At 36.0% G+C, this 27,467-nt stretch overlaps 1 protein-coding gene across 2 annotated transcripts in view; it reads right to left on the bottom strand.

Moving 5' to 3' along the window:
* The window catches only part of EXOC2 (exocyst complex component 2), a 131,015-nt gene that overhangs the window by 17,069 nt on the left and 86,479 nt on the right, over positions 1-27,467 (bottom strand). For both annotated transcript variants that reach the window (XR_008209953.1, XM_052697562.1), the window contains exons 19-23: positions 26,950-27,009; positions 26,201-26,262; positions 25,445-25,511; positions 23,391-23,507; positions 19,386-19,527 (exon numbers count right to left, since the gene is read on the bottom strand). Coding sequence is in view for 1 of the 2 variants with exons in the window: in XM_052697562.1 (XP_052553522.1) it covers positions 19,386-19,527; positions 23,391-23,507; positions 25,445-25,511; positions 26,201-26,262; positions 26,950-27,009 (448 nt within the window). In the remaining variant the exon portion in view is untranslated. The remainder of the gene's footprint in view (positions 1-19,385; positions 19,528-23,390; positions 23,508-25,444; positions 25,512-26,200; positions 26,263-26,949; positions 27,010-27,467) is intronic.

Here is a 27,467-nt window from a genome sequence, read left to right as displayed (position 1 = left end):
GTGAAAAGGAAGAGGGCATGATAAAAGATGCAACTGTTTAAGAAAACAGGTGGTGTCAGAAGATACCCCAATTCAATGGCAATGAAGCCCGCACCTGATGAGGATTAGAGAATACAAAGGGATGAAAGGAAAAGGGTTCTGATGTAAACTCACTGTCACAACGAGGCAGGAGTATTAAAAGCCGTTTCACTTCTGTGGAGGAGTTAGAAAAGTAACTTACTGCAAGCTCTACAGTTTACCTGCCACTCAATCTCGGCTTTTTATTGTTTAAAAAACAAAGATAAATTTTCACCAAAGATGAATGCATGGTTTTTTTTAACACACTGACCAATTACCAGACCTCTTTTGAGTGAGTAGACCTAAACTCTGAGACTGAAACAGAAATGAGTCTTGGGCAGGCACAGAGCCACCAATTCAGGAAACATCAGGGAGCATTCTGGCCTCAGTAGGAGGCCAGTACTTGCTTTGACAAGTAATTGCTTCTGATGGCCGAAATGTTTTTAGTGCCTCTGAAAAGTGAGCACTGAATTTGCTGGCCTTGAGGCTTGAACATGACTTGGTACAGCTAGGAAAATTGATGCCCGGGAGCCTGCAATTTCAAATTTTAAAGCCATCCAATTGTATGTAGTATTTGTACAATTTATTGTTCTATTCGGCGTGTTATGCCAGTAACAGTCAATTAATCTGAAAACTTTTTTTTTTTTTTTGCCTGATTACTTTCTGATAAAAACTTTCCTCAAAAATAACAACAAACGGAATTTGTCGATCCAAAAAGATGAATGTTTTTCATACCCACTTGCGTTTGATACCTGGTGTTTCATTTGCTATGCTGACAGTGAATTTAAGAATAAAAACACATAAAGGAAGGTAAACGGGGAAAAAAATATTTCAACTGCTCCATTTTAAGGAATGTATCTGCTTTTAAAATTATTTGATACACATTATATTCAATTTCATTACACCCTATTGCCAGACTTAACTGAGATAATATTGGAAGTGTTCACCTCCAAGCTTCAGAAATACAGTACTGCAACTTTACATCTGTCACACAGAGTGCTTTGAACTGTCAGTTAAGTTCCTGCAGCTCTTCTCTAAGTTTTTAACCTGTTAAATGAAACTGCTGGAAAAAAACCTGCAAACATCTACTGCAAGTCGTTAATCACTGCTGTGTAGTGCACAGTAAAAAAGAAACTCAATGGTAGCCACAAAGCCATGCAACTTCTTTAAACAGTCTGATTTTAACTGTTGAATTTCCTCCAGGTTCTGCTGAGGCAATATTTAACAACTGTTCTAACTAACTATTGTGGCACAATTTCTGGTGTGATTAGGATGTTTTTCTTTCCTCCAAGAACTCTCTCTTACACAGAAAGCACTATGGGCAAGCTGGATACTCCATGGGACAGTGGCCTATTTTTATGATGGCAGATCTTGTAATTCACTTTGCAACACACCTAGCAAGACCAATCCTACTTGGCAGAGCTTCCTCTTGCTCAGCTGAAGTGTCCTGACAAGTTGAGTTGTCCAGTGCCCAAAATACACCACGGAATTTCACTTTCCTACCCAGACTAACATTACCCATAACTTGTGATTCAAAGCAAATACTATCTTTTTTGAAAACTAAAACTACAAACAGGTAAGACAATGGGTGGGAGGGGGAAGAGGCATTAAAAAGCGAAACACTGTTTGAGGTCACAGCAGGTCAGCAGAGAGGTTAATGTTGTCTGCACGTAAGTTGCTAGAAGGATTTCAAATAAATCAGTGCAAATATGCCCTGGTACACAAACCCTTAAGAGATCTGCAGGACAGATCTATGTTTCCTGTGCTTACAGATGACTCCCTGAGACCAGAGCAGGAGGAAGCTCTAACCCTTCACTACCTTATCCCATGAATCAAATGGGAGGCAGCACAGAATAAAAGCCCAAAGAAAAATGGATGTGCATTCAGAATAAACATAATTTATACTGTAACTTAGACACAAAGTATTTCAAAGACTTGGGCTACAGAAACATGAAGTATCTATAGCACAAAAATTGTTTTACATTATGCTGGTGTTGTGAAACAGTTTGAAATGGAAGTATTTCACTTGGGTTGGAAAAAAAATATACATATACAAGCAATTTGGATTCAGAATTAAGCACTCAGGATCAAATGAAAGAAGGTTACATGTACCATGCAGTTGAATTCAAGTGTTGTTTCTCAGAACTACTTAGAAATGTAACACTGACAATAAGGGAAAATTTAATGCGATTAAGAGCCTGTTTAATTCAAACATAAGTATGAACTGAAAGAATGAAAATTCACTTACAGATGAAAACTTTGTGCATTTCTAGAACAAGAAATTCGATTTGTCTCATTAGAAAATGCTCTGAATTATTGAATATTTCTGAAAACAATTTTAATAGCTAGCCAATATTTCCAATTACTGCAATGAAAACAAGACTTCATTTAGAAAAATGGTCTTTTTATTTCCAAGAAGCCTATGGGTTTCAAGATAGCCTCCTAACTGTGGAATTGAAAGAAACTTAACTTGTTTGCAGACATGAGACTTTCATGAACTGTAGCACTTGTATATGAGTATGTCATGCTCCTTACTGAAGTGTCCCCACCCACACAGTGTTATCACCTAACCCAACACCCCACAGATGTTAAAAAGATTAAAAAAAAGAAGTAGAGACGTGACTGGGAATTTCCCCATGGACATAACAAAGCAGCTCACTTCTACTCTTTACAGCAGGTTTCTGCTTTCAGAGACAGTTGATAGGAAATTAGCTTCAAATACTGGTACTTCCAGTGGGCTGTTTTCTGAATCAGGGTAGTTATACAAGCTTTTTTTTTTTTCTAATTACTACAATTTATTTTTTTTAATCACCTTTTGTTCTTTTTCTTGGATAAAAACATCTCTGGCACATGCAAGATCCCAACAGTAAAACACCAATGTCTGACAGTAACTCTAAAAATATAACTGTACCAGGTCACAGCCTTTACCACAACCAAAGCTGCTTGATTTATTCTACTCTCTCTTCCTTTTGACTCGAATAATGTTCTAATTGATTTTTAAAAAGCTAATAATTACATCCAGTAAAAAAAAAAAAAACAATGACCAGTGCAAAGAATGACCCTCAGGTGAATGTTATTGCTTCTGCTCTCTCCAAAATAAGAAACACAGACAATGCCTCCTAGAAGAATTAAATGGATGGCATCAGCATAATCAGTAAATTTTCTATGTTGCAGTAAGATTTATGTAGTCTGATTCACAGAACTACTTTTGCTACCTCTGAACATGATTATATGTATTATTTAAAAATACATGCATAGTATCACTAGCAAGCGAGCACAATCCTAACGGAAAGGCTGAAGTTGAAGGAAAGTCATTATTTAAAATTAAAGTGAAACTGAAGACACAGTTACAGTATTCACAGACTTTTATGGATTCATTTAGAATCACAGAATGATAGAATCACCAAGGTTGGAAAAGACACACAGGATCACCCAGTCCAAAGACCACCAAAAATTCCCACTAAACCATGTCCCTCAACACAATGTCCAAACATTCCTTGAACACCTCCAGGATCGGTGACTCCACCACCTCCCTGGCAGCCCATTCCAGTGCCCAGCCACTCGTATAGTAGCATTTGATACATCTGAACCAAGTGAAATGTAATATGAACACATCAATGCTACTAAAGCAGAAAAAACAGACAGTGACTCCAGAGCCTCATTTGAATTTAACAAAGAACACAAAAATTTTCTCTAGGCCACTTCCTGCTATTGCTGGAAACATTCCCTCCTTTAAGCAGAGATGGATTTCAAGGTACTGCACTAAGTGTTGTTTTCAGAACACATTCAGAAGAAAATGTGAACGTGTAGGCAAACTGGAAACTCTCTGGAGAGATTACCCACTTATTTAACCACATTTCCTGTTTTTTTAACCCATTTGTCCTAAGTCAGTCCTTAACCACTGACAAAAATAGATATAAGTGTGCTATAAATAGTTCATTAGTGGGTCTTTCTTGGTAAGACTGAAAATGTTTTCATAAATCTATTGTTCATACTAGCTCCATACTAATTAAAGTGAATAGAAGTAATGTTTACTTGAAATTATCCTCTGCATAACTCATGGTAATTACAATCATACAACACCCTAGAAATCAGAGCGCTAAAAAAACTGCTGCTGACCTAAAAAATATCTATTGAAAACTGAAATTTGATGAAGAAGTAATAATTTGTAAAGCACCTGGGAAAATGATTTTTCAAAATGCAGTTCTGACACAAGTGAGAACAAAATCTAAGAGCTGTGAGTCAGGACCCAGCCAAATACTTTGAGATCTGAGGAACAGAGCAGTACGATTTTGAATTAGCTGCCTTGCTCTTACTTTCAGCCATGATACTGTTGATGTAACTAACTTGCTGAATGTCATTTGAAATGCTTGGCACGGGTGGTAGCTACAAAACTATTTTCCAGAATGCAAATGTAAATTTTTTAAATGTAAAAGCTTTCAAGACTTGCATTTATTTGTATTTTGTGAACTATTTTAATTCAAACAATAAAAAATATGTCATGATGTCCAAAGAACCTGAATGTTTCTGTGTTTCAGAAGGATAGGTGTTGCAAGAGCTCTAATGACTGCCAATACCTTGGTTAATATCTTCATCAATGCATGAACATCAATCTCCAAGAAGACACTGAAATAACTGGAATGATTCTGCGCCCACATGCATAGATTACACTGAGATGTACTTAGAGGAGAAACTGTTGAGATGGTTGTGAATTTTCTGCTGCTTCATCAAACCTGGATCGGAGGGACAGGTGATGAAGTCTGTAATCCAGAATCACGGAATCTCCCATTCGGTGGGTGCCACAAAGATCACAGAGTCCAACTCCTGGATCCACACAGCAACATCCAAAATTCAAATTCTATGTCTGAGCACACTGTCCAGATACTTCCTGAACTCTAGCAGCCTGCGGCCATGCCCGCTGCCCTGTGCAGCCCGTTCCGTGCCCACCACCCTGTGTTGCAGACCCTTTCCCTGACCCCAGCTGCCCTCCCCTGACGCAGCTCCATGCCGTTCCCTCAGCCCTGTCGCTGTCACACAGAGCAGAGCTCAGCGCTGCCCCTCCGCTCCCTGTGAGGAGCTGCAGACGCCATCGGGCCTCCCCTCAGCTCCTCTGCTCTGGGTTGAACAAACCCAGGGACCTCAGCTGCTCCTCATACATCTTCTCCTCCAGACCCTTCAGCATCTTCATAGCCTCATCTGGACGCTCTCTGATAGTTCTATGTCCTTTTAGTCCCACGATGCCCAAAACTGCTCACAGTACTCACACTGAGGCTGTACCACTGTGGAGCAGAGTGGAACAATCTCTTCCCTCAACTGGCTGCCAATGCCATGTTTGATGCACCCCAGCATACGGCTGGTCTTCCTGGCTTTCAACTTGCTGTCAACCAAAGTCCCCAAATTTCGTTCAGTGGTGCTGCTCTCCTGAGTCTAAACCCCTGATCTGCAACGTACGGCCAGGACTGCCCCTTCCCAGGTGCAGAATCAACACCCACTCTTGTTAAAATTCAAGTGGTTGGTGACTGCCCTGTTTTCTAATTTGTCAAGATCTCTCTGAGGTATCTTCATCCTTGATGGAGTCAACACATCCTTCTAATTTAGTATCAACAGCAAATTTGTTCAAAACACCTCTGGTCTTCCATCCAAGTCATTTATGAAAAGATTAAAGAGAACTGTCACTAAAATGGAACCCTGGGGAATATCACTATTGTCTGTCCGCCAGCCTAATGTACCTTCATTTACTATAACACTTTGGGCCTGACTCATCAGCCAACTGCTCAACTGTTGCATTTGGTGTTTGCCTAGCTCACATTTTGTCCAGATGGACACTGTGAGAAACAGTATAGAAAGCTTTACCGAAATCCAAAAAGACAACAACGAAAGTGCAAAGGGCGTTTTACCAGCCAAGATCTGAAGAATGTGAATGAAGAATGTGCAGTACTATACTGAGAACTGAACCATAAAGATTCTCAAATTACTTGAATAATTACAGAATAAAACACATTTCAACCCTTTAATCTGACAATAAAAAATGTAAATGGCAAAAGGCAAACAAAGTAAAAAAACCTTATGCCATACAAATAGCGTATACACAAAAACATCAACAACAACAAAAAACAAAACAGAACTTAATTTTGAGCTTACAGTTGTCCATACATCTTCAATTTAAGTGTACATAGGTATTAGTTCACCCACATCCCTACTTGTAAACAAGAGCATCAATAATGCTTAGCTGAGCTCTTGAGATATAGGACCCATGGGAGTTAGACTTTTTGTTGTCATTTAATTAGTAAGAACAGTATTTGAGACAGTTGCAGCCATTAAACATTTCTCTGCATGCACAACTGCTCCACCAATGTGGCTGGAACCCATACAACAGCCTTGATGCAGTCTGAGAATACAAGCACTTCAGGAAAAACAACATGCTGCAACACAGATTCAGCAGCCTACAAAGAAAAAATTAAACCTTATTGTATCTACTTCAGCATTAACAACGTTGGGATTGTTGAGTCTTTTTTTTGCTTGAAATTAAGTGCCTGTGTAACTCGAGATTATAAATTATCAGATATTTAAAGTAGCTGGTATGAAGTAGGTGAAACAAAATTGTGCTATAAGAGAAGACAAACACTACAAAAACAAAATCATTGTTCTCCCTGAGTGGGAAAAACAGGCTTGAATAATGAAATTAATGTACAAGATTCTTAAATACGACAAATCCTCCTTCTTCATATGAATACACTTAATAATGTCTCAGTATTATCTTAAGTTTTCCTACTACCATCTGCTAGCAGCAGGATGGTTTCCAAAGCAAAAACTGCTTTATTATCTTCAAGGAAAATTTCTGATTCTTTTTTTAAAATAGAAACAGATTTCCTCCCTCTGCCTCCCTATAATAGTCAGTGCATTACATTTCTATGTCCTGTTATCACTAGATTTCCACTTAAGAACAATTTTTACGCTGGACACTTTTCTTTTGATACAGTAGGGAATGTTAATAACTAATACACAAGGTGCTGAAAAATCAACAGAAGGTATTTCTGGTATGACAAGGTTGCCAGCAATTTCAGTAGTTAATGTAGGACTGAGATGCTTCTATGTATCAACATTTCACAAAATGGGAACCAAATAGGTGTTTGCTTGCTGCAGAACGTCTGTAAGTTTTCAATCTCTCTAAGCAAGAGAAACACTGAGGCAAGACACAGTACTGTACATGAGAGGGGGTGGACTGTTTAAGCACATATATTTGATATATGTAGGTTGTACAATAATGCCTTCTACTTATTTCCAAGGAAACCACAGCAGACACAAAGAGGACAATAACACTGTTTGATAGAGCCAAATCTCAGCTACTAGACACAATTTTTCAATGTAGTCACCACCTTTAGCTGTGTGTTTTCACTAATGACAAACAAGAGCGTGCATACCATGCTTGCAAAAATCCATATGTCTTGTCTTCCACATCGCTATTGCCACTGCTGAGATGCACTACCCACTGCCCTTCTTTGTTCACATCCAGTCTTTGGTCTCTGTAAACATTCAACAAGCGCCTATGAACACAAATGGGTGCCATTTCTTCCTGCATGGAGGAAGTCAGTGACACACCTTTGCTTCATATGCACTTCACTGCCAGATGCCATTGTGTCAGACCACCCTTCTGCTGCCATCTGTCACATGGCAACAAAATACAATGGAATATTGGTGGGAAGGTTCAACATCTACTGCCGTACCACCAACATCTGCCTCTGATGTCATAGGCCCTACATAATAAAACAGGAGGCATTATTTTCAGAGCAGCCCCCCCATATTCCAAATATTTTCAAAAGCACCATCTCCACCAACACTTCTAATGAAATAGTTAGAGAACACTGTCTAGGAAACTACATTGCTGCTTAAAAGTCTTTCTGGGTTTTATCAGACTTCAGAACAATCAAGGAACCACACAACAAAGCAAGCACACAGCTGGTGGGCTGTGTACATTTTAAAGTGTTACAACCTTCTGAAACTAGTACTCATGTTCTTAGATAGCCAGTATTCCAGCTATCCAGTACTGTGCCCTGTTTGTCATTCACCTATAGGATTTTCCAAATTCTTGACAAGTGAGCCACTGAGGAAGAAATAAACTAATTCTACCTCTTCATAATTTTGATATAAGGTTACAAACAGCTTAGTGTAATAACTCATTGTTTTCAGTGGTCCTTGCCAATCCCAAGCACACCTCTCACTTCACAGATGCTCACGTTGATGCCAAGAGATATGAGTGAGGGGTCAAAGCCAGCAATAAAGATACTTCTTTATACTACTAGATGTCCTGATGTAGAAGGATTTATGTAATGGCAAGAAATGAGGATTTCAAAAAGATGTGTTTCACAGCAAAAAGTGGGTAGTTGTAAGCACCATAAGGATACTGAATGACCAAATCATTGGGAAAAGCCATCATTTCTTTAATTCTAAGGTACACTAAAATCAACATCTTTATCAAAACTGAGAACAGCTGAATTCAAAAATCTTAAGCAATATTTCCTTTCATTAACACAAACCAAGCATAGTCTGCAAGAATATTAATTTATTTCTTTCAAACACATCATTTTTTAAGGCACCCTGAAGGTGTCCTTTCATGGTTTTATAAAACCTAAAATTATTAAAACCTTTCAAAACAGACTTGCTAAGGAAACGGTGTGTTCTTCTCAATTCCTGAAGTTACTGTTACAGTAATAATAGCCTGTCATATGCAAAATGACAGCAATTTCATAAACGAAGAATGGGTTTAGAGATATACTATGTTTATGAATTTACTTTGCTTGTCACTCAAATGTTATTATTATAAAAAAACATGAAGGCAATTGATCCAAAAGATACCAGTGTCACAAACAAAGTACTTGGAACAATGCAGGCACTCATATTTCAATGACCAGTTATGTCTGACATCTGTCTGACCAGTGAAACATATCCCATGCCTGCTGACTGAAGACAGATGAACTTTGGTAAGTAAATGAAAAGGCAAACAAGCAAAAGGAAGCAGAGTATAGGCTTTTAAAGAGTCTTTCTTATTTTAAAACTTCAGAAGTTGTGCTTTGAGTAAAAGGGCTACTAGCAGAATAAGATAAACAGATCTTCTGTCTTTTACCACATGTTTCTCTTGGATTTTTATTTCTCCTTATTGAGTTCAGCAAATCAGAAGCAAAAATCAATCAAAGCTACAGTATTAGCTTACAAGCTAACAAATAGGTAGCAACATTCTGCAGCCTTGGTGGAAGTACTAAGAAAGATCTAAGGTTACAGATCTGATGAATGCCTCAGAAGATGCACTGGGAGATTATATTCTGCTTCGTTTCACCACACTCTCAAGTTTGATTTCTATGGTAAAATATAGTTTCTTTTTCACAGACAAGGTAACCTGTGGCAACTGTGAAGAGGCAGTCATTAACTTAAGACTTTCAGACAGCCCTTACATTTACCAATGTGTGCACTCAAAACTGCAGCATGTACTGAAGTCAAAGGCGTGTAGATCAGCAAACTTGAAAATTACTTGCAAGAGTATGTGTCATGGCAAAAAATGCCATAGGTTGGATTTCACGTAGAATTTTATGTATTGGTGCATTTAAACATGCAGTGACTTGGAATCAGACCATAGCAGCTTTTAGAGATGTTACCACTGCCAGGAAAATGTTAAGAAAAAAAAAAAGAGATAAATTTTGGCTAAGCACATCGTAACAGGGTAAGACTGCATATTTATCCTATTTATCCTATTTATTAGAATGAAGGTGAGAACTCACACTAGCTTCCAATCTTAGTGTTTCATAGCTTTTTACTTCCAAGTTTCACTCAATCCCAACTGCGTTTTGAAAAGGGCACGGGTTTGAAATGAAGAATGTCTTTGCATGACCCAAACAATAGATCCTTAAAAATTGTTCAAGTCCAGATTTAACATTTGGAAGCTATCTGGACTCAGGAGTGACCCACAATAACTGGAAAGCTTAAGATTTTTTACAGTTCAAAGTAAAGGATTTTAATAATTTCAAATTACTTCAACGGCTGAAGTCTAGCACTATAATTTTATCCAAACATCAATAAAGTTTAAGTGTTTCATTAAATTTAAATTGCTATTCATCGTGTAAAGAAATTTTAAGCTAACGAAATGGTTTTTTTTTTTTTTTTTTTACTACAATGGATCTGCTGTTTGTTAGAAGTCTATCATATTTTCCCACTTAAAAAAATAAGAGTTCAAGGGCTTTATAACTTGGCTACAGAGAGAACATGCTCTAGGCTGAATTTTGTAGATTTTTTGTACAGAAAGCTGAGACTATCACACTAAAATTTCCAACTTAAAAACATGCATGTGCATGCTCTTCAGAGCAGAACATGTTACTGAGTAAACAGCTATTTTCCCATTCTGCTAGCTAGCTGTCCAGTGGAAAGGTACATTTTGGAGTCTGTATTTTAAACAGTTTTCTTAAAATGTTAAGAACCATAACATCCTTAACTGCCTGACATATTCAGGGATTAAAAAATATTCATGAGTCCTCTTTTGTTCTGAATTCACTGTTTTATGCTTTACCATAATCCCCTTATACATTATTTCAAACTGTAGCCAGAACATGAACTAACTAGTGTACTATGAAGCCCATCAAGGCTTTTGGACCTTCCCTGCTAATTTGTCTGAGTAAATTATAGTAACTTTTATGTAATACTATGCATCTGCATGGGTGGTACAGGAAATACTGTATCATGCACCTGTATGACCCTTGAAGGATCCCCACTACATATGAGAAGGCATCTTTATCAGGGGAGAATGCACAATGTTTCTAATTAGTAACTACATACTGAAGGTTAACACATGAAAAAAAACACATCTGTTCTCTAAGCGTGAACGTGAAGCACAGGAGCCATACATGGAGAAGGCATAATGTTTCTCATTATTCTGGCAGCTCTCTGCAAAGACAAGTCAAGAAGAATTTTCCTAGAGCAAAAGCGAAGTTTTAGCTTGGGACTTTCCATTTAAATAAAAAATTCTTAACCTGTATAATTCGGGCTAGAGGATTATAACTTTGCTAGCAGCAGCAGAAACAAACCTCTGCAACAGATCAATCATCAACAGAAATGAGAACCTCAGTCATCTACAAGGAGCAACAGAACACAGGTTTCTCAAATACTGCCACCTGTGCAAACTTGCACACTGCTGCCATGCACACTTTCTTCTTGATTTGGGAACATGGTTTCCATATGACTTACTAAACTGTTCCCCAGTTTAAAGCTTTAGTTTCTACAGAATACCAACCCACCTTGAGCCCAACTTTTAAAAGAGACACCTTGATTTCAACAGGATTGTGTCTTCCCTCAAAACGGTAAATATAATGTATGCTGGCTGAACAACTGTTCCAAAAAAATAAATACATTTAAATATAAAATAGCAGAAAAGACACATCTCAGTGAAATTTCTGAGATATCTGTAGATAAATACTGCATAGTAGAAAAACAGTTCCATCCAAAAGGCTGAGACAACGCAGATTAAATGACAGCTAAGCAGCAACAGTACAAGCATGAATGTTTTTTTTGTCTAGAAAAGGCCAAAGGGACATTAAAATTGTGCTAGGGTACAAGAAGAGAGCAGTTCCAAGGTCTTTTAGCTGCCAGTATTATTCTACCAGGTAATACAGGAGATACAGCAAAGTATCTACAGTGAGCACTTCCATGGAAACCAACATTTGTTTTTTGAGCTTATTCTCTTCCTAAAAAACCTGAAGAGTTTGGGACTACAAACAGTTTTACTTTCCATGAGACTTTCCTTCCACACTGTGGTTGTTTCATTACCTCTCAGTTAGTTAATGAGAACTGCAGAAGCTACCCTGGGCATTTTCAGGAACATAATAAAAATCTAGCCTCTGTACATAACTATCAGTCTAACACAAAGCCCACTCAACCTTATTCAAATCCACTGTCTTAAATTGATTACAAGAAAAATCAAATAAAAACAAGTAACAGTGATTACTGGAGTTCTAAGCTTTTGCCTTTTTGTATGTATGCTCACTCTACTACCTCCACCTTCCTGGGTCTTCAGTTCTGTTTCCCAAAATCACCTGAAGTATGGCTGAGTTCTTCTCCTCCCATAACTTCATCCATTCATTCCTGCTGATTTGCTCAGCCTGCAAACTCAACCTGCCAATGCTCCAAATGTGTTTCCTGCCTCATTACAGTTGCAGAAAGCTTTCTGCAATTGGACTCCATGCTGTCCTGCAAAAGATCCTCTCTTCCACTTCCTGCAAGTTCTTTTCATGCCTTTAGAACACTTTCTGAGCTTTTAAACTTTAAAAAGTGAAAATACTTTGCTTACAAACACATGAAGCTAAGCTATATTTAATGTCCTTACCGAATAAATTACCTATCATTCAGTAAAGATCATAGACCTTATCTGATCTATTAGCATCCAAACATTTAAACTGCCTAGACATTTGAAGATACAGTATCCAAAAGAAAGTGTTAAAGAAGCTGTCTGACTTCACAGTGCCTCATTCTTTGGAAAAAGTAGTCTCTTTGAGGATCTTCAGTAGGAAATCTTTTGGTGCTTTTGGAATTCAAAGCCAGCTTCAATACAGTATGTTAGTTACTACGTAAAGACAAGGCTTTACATAAATGTATTTCTTTCTTCTCTTCTGGGAAGGCAGGTGTGTAAATATTTCTTCTTAACAATTACCTGAAAGTCAATAATAATATGTTGTTTTTTGAAAATGGAGGCCAAAAAAAAGAAAGCTGTCTGTCTAGTTACACATAATTGCATTGCTGAAGGAAAAAGAAACCCTCTACAGCCCTCGTCTCCTCCAAAAGAAATCACGGACTTTCTAAAGTTTGTAATACACAATGATGCGGTGCTAACCATGTTTGGTAATAAGCTCACTTTATTGAGAACAGCTTTGAGCTCTTTGATCAAATACGGATCTATATGAACAGTAATAACTTGCAGAACAGTAGAACTGTAAGACTCATTGATGTGCTAGGGGGAAATGGATGCAAAGATTACAATATCAAGTTTGGACTGTTTCAATGCTGAAGCGCATTCTAAATTTATAGGATGAAACTATCCCATATTCTACTAAAAACCAAAGTATCTGCAAAGTCTCAACTAGATCTCAGAATAAAACAATTAGTGCATGCAGTAAGATAAGAAAATAGAGGGAATAACTGTGAACATTAAGGTGACATTTCTGCCTGTCAAACACAAACTACTGCATTCCTGCATATGTAGAGTCTGGAGTGGAGTCTGTTGAGAGCAGCAAACAAGAAACCTAACTAAAAATACTTAGCAGCAAAAAATTTTGCATGTAAGATGTGAGAAAAGCACAAGATACAAGATACGGTCTATGTGCAACTCGGTATGTGTCAGGAGGATATGTATGGAGAATGCACTGCCTCCACAGGACGGTTTCTAGTGTGATTTCTACAGTAGTCAGAAATCAACTTCCTGCCAGTAGATTAAGAAAACTGGAAGAAGAGGTCCTTCTCCTGTTCTCATCTTTTGTAACTGTTACCAGCGTCTCAGAAGCTACCAAGTCAACTCCATTCCACCAGCAAGAATGCTATTTAATATTTATAATTCAGACTTCAACGCAATATGTTAAAGAAATCTCACCGTTATCAGAAGTGAGAAGTGCAATGAAAAGTGAAAGTTTGAAAGTGAAATTGAAGACAAATTTGAGGTCAAAATGAAGTTACACAAATGAAGATATTTTGAAACCTGTAGTGAAATTTGTGCTATTATTTCAAACATCAAATTATCATACAATCAATTTTTACAGAATTGATTTAAAAGCTTTGATATGATAACCACTGATTTTGAAATTATAGTACGTGATTCTGTCCACAAATAACTGTGTGTAGTGAACCAAATGTAGGAACAGCAGTCCTACAACGTATGCAGGACTTGCATGTTGGACTGGTTATTTAAGAACTTCGAACTGAACTCATCCTAATAAGGTTCTGATTGTAAATGCAGAACATTAGTAATATTTTCTTGCTATGTTGATGAAATATCAGTTTATTAGTGTACTCTATAAATGGAGCTCGTTAGAATGAAAGTCAACAGACTAGCAGGAGCACTTAGATACTGTGTGTAACAATACTTGTATTCCACAAAGTTTTTCCACAAATGCACATCACATCTGCATTGAACGTGGTAAGATAATTCTGAAAGCAGCCATTTGAAATGTTAGAAGCAACCTAAAGGGTTACAGGGATTTCAAACCAAACCATTTTGTGCATTTCAGTCAAAAAGTATTTGCCTATTAAAAAAAAGTAAAAATCTGCTGTATCCAAATGTTGTTTAGATGTAAATGCACTTGTCATCTTAAATGTAAGCAGGGTGCTGGTGCCCCAAATTAAACAAAAGAAGAAAAGTTAGGGTTGACAAGCATGTCACTGTGAAACTACAAATTAAATATGCCTTTTGATATTTCATTTTTAACTGTTGAGTGCCTTTTCATCAGGCTATTGCCATTACAAGCTCTTTATTAGATTTTTAAATCAGACAAATAACAGATAAGAGATGTGACAAGTATATCAAATCTGATTTAGCAGATCTGATGCACTTCATCTTTTACTGTAAGAATGGCGTTTGATATATTTGAAACGTTTCAAACAATGCTCCATTAACATGCCAAATGGGATGAAATTCAGATTTAGCTCTACTATACTCAGTTTATGCCAAGTACAGAACGAATTTCTAAAAAACACAATCAGCTTTCACACGAAAACGTGAGATCATCTGAAGCTTTCAATGCAATGTGAAATTTTAAATACTACAAAAAAATACTTAGTGTCTGATAAAAGCAGTGAAACACAGATACATATTTTAAGATTAACTCACCTCTGCAACTCTGTATACTGTGAACTTTGAATGAATGCCAGCTAGACTGCATAGCAGCCAGCGTTTCAGAAAAAAGTTATGAAGGATTAAAATGAAGGATTTAAATTCCTCAGAAAAATAAACAAACACCAACTTCTGTGTGATAAGCAGATCCACATTGACTATAGTTTCAAATTTATGTAGCACTTGCATACAAAGCATGTAAAATATAATTATCCTTGCCAAGTTATTAAGAAAAAAAAAAAAGACATTTGCATGCATGCTTCACATTAATAATCTAAAAGATTGAATGCAACTTTCGATCTACAACTCCTTTTGCTTGTACTGCACAAACTTCAGTGTGCAGAAATCTTTTCTGTCCCAATTCCATGTAACCATTTCATCAACACTCCAAAAGACTCCAGGCTAATTTCAGTTGTCAGGTGACTGAGATAAAACATACGCATTTTAAATTTAATTAAAAAACAGAATTAATGAAAAAAAAAAAAAAAATCTACTACCAAAAGAGCAAAGAATGAATGTAGGGAAAAAAGCCCCATACACTGAACTAGCTGACTGCTCAGTATACACAAAGCAAAAATCATTTAAAACTTGGCAAGTGATTAACACTGTTTCTCATTATCCCTTACGTTTTTCTTAATTGTTAAAAACATAAATTAAATTAGAACAATGTTTAAAGAAAAAAAATTTCATTGTTACTGCATGTTAAAATTGTAGACTTTCTTGTAAAAATTCAGATGCTGTGACTGAAATTAAAATGAACATTTAAATGAAAGTTATTTATTATCAATAAATAAGCCAATCGTGCTGCTTTCTACCACCAGCAGTGAGTCACACCTTAGATCAAAATAAAGGGACAAATGTGTAATTACACTGTATACAAGTGTTCTTACTGACATTCAGAACTTGCATAACAAAAAGAGAAAATCTAAGTAATAAAAACTTTAGCACATAGGCTAAATTAAAACTTACTCAGTGTAAACAGTTTGGCATCCCTTATGCACATGTTTTTTGTTAGTTTTAAACAAGCAAATGTCTAATAATTAAAGGACAACTGCCTAATAGAGCAGAGCACATGCTTCTTCCACGCTGACAGAAGCATGGCTTGCTTTAATATTACATGTTTTTCCTAAACTTATTCAAAAAGTGGCTTTCCTAGCTTCATTCAGATTTCACTGTAACTTTTCACTTATTACAGTACTTCCCATTCTCTTATTTCCCCATGAATTCGAGGATGTAAGGAAATAGTGTTTCCAGCACTTAGAGAGAGATGACTGGAAATACATCAATGATGTAAAGTACACATCAATGATGTGAAGAGTTTCGGATAAGATTTTTTTCTGAATATTTAATATGTTAGAATTCTTTAGGCAGGCAAATTAAACACGACTGTTCAAACTGACAGGATTCAAAGCAGATGTTTTAAAAATAAAGACAAAGTGCTCACTCAAGTTGACAACGTGAAGTAGAAAACCCTGTAGAGGCAGGGACAAAATCCTGCCTCCACTTTTTTTCCTTCCTTCTCATTCACTTTTCAATATCTAACAGCTGAGAGTAGATTTTTGCCTGCAGCAGCTCCAGTTAATCTAAAATCCCATTTTATCTCCAAAATGGCCTCCATTTTGAGAAACAAGTACACCCACGTAGGAAATAATGTTATTGTAAAAAAAAAAAAAGGACTATACTTGACTGCTTTTGCACCCTGGACATAACTTTCACTCATGTTTAAAAGAAAGTAAGCAACAAAACAGAATGGAAACCAGGAAATGTTTCTTCTGCATTGATCTATGTGGCTCGACAACAGAATTGGTAGCCATACGTATGTGTAACTATTGTAAAGTGGATTTGTACTGATATGAGTCATTTGGCAAGTGATGTTGACTTCTGCAGCCTTGATCCTAAAAATGAAATAAAGTTGATGGCATCAGCAAGGCAAAATGTTTAGGATATTGTGTTTCTCAGTGGTACTACAGATAAAATGTAGTATTGCCTGTAGCATAACTGAAAGTATGCAGTAATGTACACATAATTTCTGATAGTTCTGCAAAGAAAATCATTGGTAACATACACAGGCTGTCATCCCTAGTGGACAAACGGGGTACACTTTGCTAAAGCCTTTTAGAGATACTTGCTGAAAACATAAGACTGAGCAGTTTTGTTGGATTTCACTCCTACTTCTGGAAAGCTCACTGATCTAGAGAGTATTTGGCCTCCCTGTTCTTGTATTTGCATGTCACTTCGTGTTTGTCTCTTGATGCCTACAGCACCTGTTTCAATCCATTCCTGTATTATTTCTAAATGCCACACTAATTCATGGTTTTATTTTGCTCACTTGGGCCTGTTTTCCTCCTTTTTCCACCTTCACTCTCTATTTGATCTTTATCATAAGTTTTTCGTTCCACTTTATTTCCTCCATTTCAGATACCTTATTTTCTACCTACATTTATATCCTCCCCTTGAACAAATCCACCTACCCAAAACCATTATCTCCCTGACAGTCCAGATTTGGTTCTCTGCATTTTATTTCAGCTTTCTAATTTCTTTCTTCTCCTCAGCATCAGTAGGGTGAGCATAAAGAACGAAATACTTACTAGAATTTGAACAATACAGTTGTTCAAAACAGTTTCAGGCATGGAGCTCTAGGCTGGATTAGCAGCACAGAAAATCCATCATCAGAAAATTCTTAAACAATATTCCTAAACAATTCCTGAATTTTTTACTGACATTTCGTTTCCCTCTTCCCTCCAAAAGTTTGCTATGCAAAAGCTTTATCCATGACATTAAGATGCCCAGCACTGTTAAAAGTTTCAGTTTGCAGATGGAACACAAAAAGTTTCAGACTGTAGCAGAGTACTTACCTTATCTCTTAAATGTGGGCAAACTGATATCATATCCCACTTCTCACCTTTAAAAAAAGGACTATTCTTGCCAAAACTTCCCTCAATTGTACAACCAGTACTATTTGAAAGCTAATGCAGTAACCATATAAAAGACTTCAGCCCATATGAGGGATGCTCCAAAAGTAATGCCTTCTATTTTATTATGTTGGCACACGGCATCATAAGTGGATGTTGGTGGTATGGTAGTAGAGGATGAACCTTCCCACCAATAATCCCCTGCATTTTGTTGCTGCGTGACAGCTGGCAGCAGAGGGGCAATCTTGGAAAATTGCATCTGACATGGAAGAGAATATGAAGCAAAACCATATCACTGAATTCCTCCAGGAGGAAAAAATGGAAATCGCTGACATTCATGGATGTTTGGTAAACATTTACAGAGACCAGTGAATGCGAGCACAGTGAGGTTGTGGGAGGTGTGTTTCAGCAGTGATGACAGTGCCAGTGGGTCCCCTCTATTGGTGCAGATTTTCATGAGTATAGCATGCAGGCTCCTGATCATTGGAGACGAAAATGCAGAGCTGCTGCTTCTGACTGTGTAGAAAAAAGGCATTCTGTAGCTGAGAATTTTCTCTTTCAAAGAGCGTTACTGTGCCCTGTTATAGTTTCCATGGAAATAAATAGGATGCATTACTTTTGGAGCAACCTAAATGCAAGATTAAAATTTATCTCTATTGCACATATTAAAGCATATTTTCCAAGCACAACACTAATAATGAAAAATATTGTTCTCAAAAATAACAAACCGTACAGTTTTTGCAGTTACAATTAGCATGCATTGCAGCCCCTAGATTACAAACGTTTCTTGTAATTACCTATCAAAATTATCACAAAATTTCTACTACGTGAACTAAATACAACTCCATAAAACAATGAAGCCAAGAACATGAATTGTCATCTAACCAAGTATTTACTGTAAATTAATAGATCATATAAAAAATGTAAAAACTAAGTTACTGCAACTAATTTCCACATAAATACCACGTTGAGAGGATCTAAAGCTAACATGTGCACAGCATTCACTTGTGAAAAAAAAACAACAAACAGGCTCTCATTATGCTTCTCTAAAGTGGAGGTTCTCTCAGAGCACTAAATAAATGACTAACATCTCAGTCATTCTAAATACTATATTCCTGCCCTTCTTCAATGGTTTGACATTTGTTGTTGAACTACTTTTATATTATGCATTTGCTCATAATTTTACCTTTTCAGACCTGTAATTATGTCTATTACCAAAATGGCCAGAGTCTTTGGAAAGAAATCCAAACAATCTCAATGAATTTCATAAGAAAGTAGCAAAGATGTCTTTTATAATAATTTCTATTCTATATAAGCAATGAAGCAAAATAATCACAAAAACAAGCACTAAAAAGATTATCAGTGATAAAAGCTGCTTTAATCATTTGGGGGTATTCAAAAAATGATTTAGGAATTAAATAAAACCTGTGAGAAAGAACTTATAATAAGGACTTGTCAAAAGTTAAAAACAGAGTAGAAAAAAGTTTTTAATTGTATAGTAAATTTTAGCTTCTATCAATCACTGTTAAAATAATTTCAGAGCTTAATAAGCAGATATTTACCTGCTGGAACAAGACAATCTTTCCAGTCAAAATATCCTGCATAAATGCCAGGTTCTAATGACCCAACAATGGGATCAGCCTTGGATTCAATGTACATTTCAAACAGTCTCTGATCCAGCTCTTTCAAGGATTCCATACTAACCTAAAGAAACAAGACATAAATGGCTATTAATTACAAACGTTAAATCATATACACTAAAACCTTAGAACATTGTCTTTAATTTTCCCTATTGAGTAGCAATACTTTTCAGTACACAATATATTTAAAAAGCACAAAATTCCATTCGATCTTTTAATTCCAGTCAATATACAATCTTTTTCTGATTGTGCTCAGCATGAAGAACTTTTGGGAAAGATCCAAGAAATAACAAAGCAGGCAGATCATTCCATAACTGTCTACTGGCATAAGTTTTTTCAGCCTGTCAGGATGTCTTGATCTTGCATCAAGCAAACAACTGAGTTGTACAGTATATGCATAATAATTTCCATTATAAACATGAAGATTTTTTTAGAACGCTTGAAATCTACCAACTGAAGCATTACAATTTTTTGTTATAGGTTCTACACCTGAAAATGTATAGACTAAAGAGCCTCTGACATACACGTGAACTTCCCCATGCCAAGGCATCTTCATATAACTGATGCATAAGCTGCAGTTCACAAACACCTATGGTATTATTCTGTTAACAGCTCTCAATGGAGTACTTTACACAGCTTGACTACACTGGAAGCTAATGGAATACATGCAATTTGTTCACTGTATCTGAAAAACTTCACATTTTATACAAATCTACTTTATTAAACACCACAGCCCCTCTGTAGTAATATTTCCTAAAGCAATACTGGAATACAATGCATACCATAAAATCTTATAACTTCATATGGCAACAGGTGCTAAACGCAAATACAGTATATTGAAAAAATTGTGTGACACTTGGTTAAACGTATTTATGTCTGAGTAAGAGTTTTTCAACTACTGCACATTTTCTTCAAGCACTAGGTAAAAAAACAAAACAACAGATTTATATAATTGTATAATTTCAAAAAATTAAGGAGTTGTAAATGCAAGGATGCAAACAGGGCTCCAGACCAAACAGGCTCTTCAGAAAAAGAAAGAAAGAAAGGAAAAATAGCAACTCCTAATAATTTCTTTTTCTATGAAAGACAAAAGGTTTAATGCAATAAGCTGCAGAATAAGGGGTGAAGTTTCTTCACTACATGGATATCTCCAAACTATGCTCTCCTCTGGCATACCTATGCATTGCCAAGTACAAGAAAAGGAAGCTGCAATTTCTGATTCAGGAAGGGAGATATGACTTCAGGAATGAGATCATGAGTTCAGGGGAAAGCAGAGGTATCACTGAGGTCAAAGAATCTGCAAGGTTCAGACAAGTTGGGGTGGTGAAGCTGCTGACCAGAAACAACAGACACTGTCACTTTCTTGATTTTGTTTGGCAACCTCCTTTAATTTGTCATGAAAAGATCTATATACTGAAGACTGGATTTTCACTGGGCACTGAGAAATTAGTCCTAACCGAGGATCAAGTCTATTTTCCTCTTCTTCCTCTGCTCTCCCACAGCCTGTTAAAATGCGAAAGAGAATACATTCAAAAATGTTGAGCAATCTCACTAAACTTTATTTTTTCCCTTACTGAAAAAAGATAAACCAGGAATGAGTTTCAAGAGATTTTTCCCTTCAATTCCTTTTGATTAGAGAGAGTAAATATCCAAAGATCATTCCTATTTAGGTATAAGATAGCCAAGGGGGAGAAGAAAAAAAAAAGCATGTTCCAGGGGGAAGCCTCAACAAATATCCACCCAGTCTGTGGAACTGTTCTGATTCTCCATAAGAAAGTGTTCTAGATTTAAATGAATCCCCCTTCTACTTCTGCAGTCACTTGATATAAAGACCATGTGCACATTCACTACAGGTTGTTGTTGCTTGTTTGTTACTCAATTACTTTTTTGTCTCTTTTTTCATGTTAGTTCATTTCAACCTGTTTCAGATTCACTGCACAATTAAGATAATGGTGGGTAACCTTGTTTTTCAGCTGTTGAAAAGGTTACAAGACAGAACAATTCATCTGAAGGTTATTTCAGGCCCAGAATGGGCTGTTAAGATGTCCTCAACAACATCCATTGAGTACACTCATTTTCCAGACTCACAAGTAAGGTAATTGCTTGTGAAAATAGATATTCTCTCCCTGTTATCTTTCTGCTGTGAATTTCATTGTAACTAGCTTTTAATTGTTATATGAAAGCCATTTTGAGCCTTCATCTCAGCAGCCACTCTGCTCAACCTGAACATCAGAACTTTGGAGGCAGTTTTATTCAGAAAATTAACCAAAGGCTGATGAATATCATGGGATACACACATTTTCTTGCAGTTGCTAATCAACTAAACAGATGATAAAGTCACCTCAGAAGAGTAATTCTAAAATAGTTATGCATTAATTAAATATTATTACTGGTAAAGAAGTACCATGAGCATGTGCCAAGATGGCGCACACCAAAGCAGAAGGTTAAATTCGGTCATTTTTCTTTTATTTGCACATATAAAAAGAATAGATGTAACAAAATTACAGAATGTAAGGAAATCTTCTTGGTAACCATTTTACATTTTTTGGTAACATTTACACAATATTAATTTTCCTTCTGAGAAATACAAATTGAAAAAACAAACAAACAACAACAACCTAACATATATTACAGTTCACTTTAACAGAATTGAAATATACAGTTTTGTTTCAGTTTCCTCAGATAAAAATAATTTTTTTTTTTCAAACCTTGTTCCAATTCTTTATTGCATTTGTTAATCCAATAAAAAAATCAAACAATTTTAGAAACTTAGGTGACAGGAGAAAGAGACTGAAACCAGCCTCTGAGGCTAATTTCTAGCCTCTCTTAATGAAGATTGCAAAAATAGCCATCTTCAGATGAGAAATATCTGATTACTCAATTCCTCACATCTAGTATTAACGACTGATACATATCAGACATGCAGGACAGCATCAGTCCCCATTTTCAAAGAGTTAACAGAGATTTGAAATTAACCTGTGACTTCAACGTTTGAATTCTGCCTACCAGATATTGAAAGGCAATACTTTGATGTGGCTGTAAAGACAGAGTGTTGAATACATAAGATGTGTCTCATTTTCCTGTACAGTCCACACAAACTGTATGTAGCTCAACTCTTAATTATCTCAGCAGGAATGAACGATGACACGCAGAATAATTTCTATAACGTGCTGCCAATACAAGTATGATATCAACACCACTTAAATGTTGTTAAAAATATCCTCTGGCTGAAAGTTTTTTTAATTTCTGTGGCTGAAAAGGACAAAGGATATACAGTATGGTAAAAGTATCTGTTTGAGTAAAATATTTTACTCTGTACTAGAAGAGGTAACATTTTACTAACAATCAACAAATGTTTCTGGAAATAAACAAACTTTATGGCCCTAAGGATTAAGTAAAAAAACCATTTCTCATTAAAAAAAATGATTAATCTTTACAAAAAGGCAGGAAAATGAGACAGCTACTGCCGCCCACTTTGACATTTTCGTTCTTCGAAAAGAAAAAAACAAAAAAACACAACAAAAAAACTGAACTAGTTTAGGAACAACAGCTATCAGTAATGCAAACTGCCAGATGAAATAATTTATCAAGTGTATTTCTCAGATAATAATCTTTTACTCTCTGCATTAAGAAAACAGTGACATTAAACAGCTTTACTAAGAAATCTGATAAGCTTTGCCAGGGAACACACAAAACCTGAGTAAGAGGTCACATTTTCTACACTAGCTATATAAGCCCTGTAAGAATTCATACGAACATATCATCATTGCTGCGTCCTTCAACTGGTGCTGGGGGATCCACTCACTTGTATCATGCTCACTCAAGAGTCATTTAGGATATCTGAGCACTTAATTCCACAGAAAGTAAAACAAGTGCAAGCTGATTCCTTCAAGCAGTGTATACTTCAAATCCAGTGTTCCCACTTACTTGAGTTATTTTATCAACGCCTTGAAAGCCATGTTTTTCAAAGTGTTCAGCTATGTTTAGGAAGGTATGACGTTCCAGATAACGACAGTTACTGAGTGCAATTAAAACTCTTTGTTCCTAAAAATTTGTTTTGTAAGAGAAAGAGGACAACAGTTAGAAAACAAGAAGTATCAGCATGATCAATAATCTTAGTGTGTAGCATCTTATTGACTCTGTGCGTAGTAGACATGCTGATAAATAAAGTGAAGTTCAGTAATATTTTTGTCAACAAAACATCAAGAATTGAGTAAATACCAGGTGTAATGACTAAACAAACATGCTTTTTCTTATCGGATCCAGAGCATTCACTGGAATAACTGTGACTAATTCAGAACTGTGGTTAAGTCTTCTTTACAAAAATTAGGTTTGGACAACTTTCCAGGAAGTGGTTCTGGCTTTTACTGTGTTTCAAGGAATTTACTAAGACTGATGACCATCATAAAGTGTAACTGAAGATCATCACATGGAGCTGGCTAGAACAAGGGAAACAGAACAGGTACTGAATAAATGTACCCACCCATTCTAAAATACCAAAAGATTCTTTAGTAGCTGATAAAATTTCAGCAGTTTAAAAAATTCTAGGCAGTCATAATTTTTATATACATATATTTATTACAAGAAGATTAAAACACTTTGGAGTTGAGATGCCAGAATTGCCTTTCCTTGGCTTTGGTACAAAATGGTGTAATTTTCAAAGAGGAGACAACCAAACAAAAAGATACAACTACTATTTCAATAATTTGCTTTTCTCTCTTCCCTTTGGTTTCCACCAACGGACAAATTGGTGGAATCTCAGATGGCAATTCTGAATCAACAACAGCAAATATTTTGAAAGCAAAATTATTTGGCAATGAAATCACTGTAATCATGGTGGAGATCTCATAAAATGTTATGCTGACTTTCAGACCCAGAAAAATTCCTGACAGTTTTGTCTTCCAGTAATACTCTGACTGAGAGTGAGATGTGTAGCTGCCTACTACTTTACATGCTCATCTGTTGGTACACAGAAAATATAAAAAATAAGCACTTTAAAAATAGTGAGAAATCAGATTAATAACTCACTTTTTCTATTCTCATTACTCAATTAGAAAAGAGAAGATGTTCTGTGATTCATAGACGAAAATAAATGTGATATCATGAAGATCTAAATATTGTTTAAAATTATTGATATAAGCAGAAAAAAAACAAATCAACAGCCATTTCCATGACGTGTGGGAGGAAGGCTGGAATGGCCACGAAAAATTACTCTGGTAACAATTCATGTCAAATTCCATGGATTTTAACAATGAAACATGTTATTATAGTCTCTTCAAACAATCTAGCTTGATTTTGCAATTGTTTATTGTAGTGGTAATGCCAATAGCTCTTATAAATGAGGTAAAGCTTCTGACATTTAAACCTGTACCAAGTCACATTAACCTCCAAAGAGGTATTTGCTAGGCTTCTTGCAGGGATTAGTGCAAAGAATATAAACTTTTTGGTTTCTTAAAAAAGTCTCAACCAAGTTACAGAAATAATCAATACTGCTATCAGCAAAGAAAGTTTTTTGGGAAAAATTGCATTGCTCAATATCAGTAACTCCATGTATTTTAAAAAGTAACTGGTGACCAGAATAACTCTTATCATTTAAAACATGCTGATTAATCAAAACACAAATCCTCAGCTCTTCAAGCACCAGGACTATTTTCACTGCTTTCAATGATGTTACATTAGTTTCTGAGAAGGACAATCTCAAAAATCATCTTAATTAAAGATACTATACAAAGACACCATAGACAGTGGTTTTAAAAATACCCTTACATACATCCTTATAGTTTTTCTATGTATGTATGTGTATATTTGTATATTTACACTAGAAAATGCCTCCAGAATACAGACTTGCTCTCAAAAAAAGAAACTCCAGAAATCTGAAATGATTTTAAAAAGAAAAAGAAAGATAAAAAGAACCACATTGCTGGAATTTTGAGAAGTATTAAGTTTCACATCAACTTGTAAAAACTGAAGTCAAAACTTACTGAAGTAAGACTTGAGTCCTCATGTATGCTTCCAAACAAATCTGGAGATGAAACATCAACTGAAAGACTAGGAATATTGTTTAAAAATGAGTAGCATAAGTGATTTTGACTATCTGACACAATTCAGTGAACAACTTGTAACCAAAGAATGATGCTTTTTTGAAAACCCCCTCACAGCAGGTAATATAAAGTAGTCCACGAGAAGATGCTTAGAAAGGCAGCAAGCTCTTTGTGGACAGCCAGTACTATTTTAGCTGCAGACTCTTCTCAAAAGCATTTTCACTTTCTTTAAGTCATTTGGTTTGCCACAGATTCTGATCTATTTTTACACTTACTAAATAGTGACATCCAAACAGCAAATAAAATTTACATCAGGAACACAGTCAATTGGCCTCTTCCTAACACAAGTTGAAGGTAACAATATTTGCTAAGTCTCAAGCATTTCACAAAGAAATTATTTGAACTCTTGGAAATTCTACTCTGACTGTTCTGGTCTTCAAAACAAGTGGCTCATGAGCAACTATGGAACAAACGTTCTTGAACTTAGCAGAAATACGAAAAGATCCAGTCAAAATTGAAGAGCAGATAAGAAAAGCAGTGGCTTTGTCTCCATGAATAGACATTGCTTAGTGAGCGACAAAGACACTTCATTTACTGCAAGGTCATGTCAAAACCAACAACACCTTCTACAGCATGCTACAAAGCCTCTCACTGAATAAAGTTGTAAACAAATGCCATATTCATTATTTTACTTACTGTGATGTATCTATGTCACCATCAGGTTTGGTACTCAACTGTTCCAAACAGTCTATGAAAACCTAAGAAACAAGAGAGCAAGATATTTTCTATCAGAACTGAAGGGGGGGGAAAATATTAAATTCAATTTTGCTACAGTCAGTAGAAAAGGAACAATCATTATCACCTTCCACTGTCTTAAACCTTATTTACCTTATGCCTCTTAAAGGTTTACTTTTAATTTTATAAGTATCACACTGATACTTGTGGCAAAAGAACAGATGTTATTTTCACCATAAATGGCTAAAAACTCATTTGCAAAGAAGTCACTGTTAATAGTTTTCAAGACATCAATCTAAACCGTTTGTTTTCTTTTGAAGTTCAATCTTAGCTTTACCTCAAGACTTCTTGTTTGAGAATACTATAACAATGATTCAGAAACCTAAAGCATGCTATTACCACATTTCAAAAAAATTTTTCTTTTTGAAATACTAAAGCTTACTGTAAAAAATATTGGTTTGCAATTAGAAGCTAGATCCTCAGCTGACAAAAATCAGCACTGCTCCTTTTATCACAGTATATCGATACTGACATTACAGCTCAGCAAATGTCTCAATCATGATGATGGTGGTTCAGCAAAATACTTTGTGTGATTCCATAGCATATCTAGGGAAACAATGCACTGCCACCAACTTAAGCTACTTTTTGGGAACTGGGCAGGATTAAAAGCATATATTTTTGTTTGTTTACAATTTCACACTTTGAGTTACCTGCAAGATCCCAATGCTTAACTGGCACACATCCTCCTGTATCTTCTGCTGCTGGAACACCTGAAAATAAAAACACATTATTGCTTCACAAGGCCTTATACTCATGGAAGGCCTGAGTAAATCTGTACCTACAGTGATAACTAAATCATGGGAATGACTGCTGAGACACAGTGCTTTCTCAGATATCAATTCTGATTATTCCCCATTATAAGAATGGGAAGAAAGAATATAAGTCCAAATAAGCACTTCCACAAGCATGAAGTGTTAAAACACTAAAAGCAAGGAAACTCTAGTACTTAGATACCAGCGTTGATGATATGTACCACTGTTGGATAATGAAACTGCAGCAAAAAACTCCAAGGATATTCAAAAATTTTTGTATCTTATCAGGAAGTATTCACTATGCACTGTAGACTCTTCTGAATAATGGTAAGAAACTCGACAAGCCAGCCATAAAATATAAAATAAAGGAGAGGAGAACATCTATACAGAATGGTCCAAGAGGCTTTGGAAAAGTA

The sequence above is a fragment of the Tympanuchus pallidicinctus genome, unplaced genomic scaffold (assembly GCF_026119805.1).
Source record: "Tympanuchus pallidicinctus isolate F22 unplaced genomic scaffold, pur_lepc_1.0 scaffold31, whole genome shotgun sequence".
NCBI classification, from domain to species: domain Eukaryota; kingdom Metazoa; phylum Chordata; class Aves; order Galliformes; family Phasianidae; genus Tympanuchus; species Tympanuchus pallidicinctus.
Note: the sequence above shows the minus strand (reverse complement) of the source record. Positions and strands in the feature narration are given on the sequence as shown.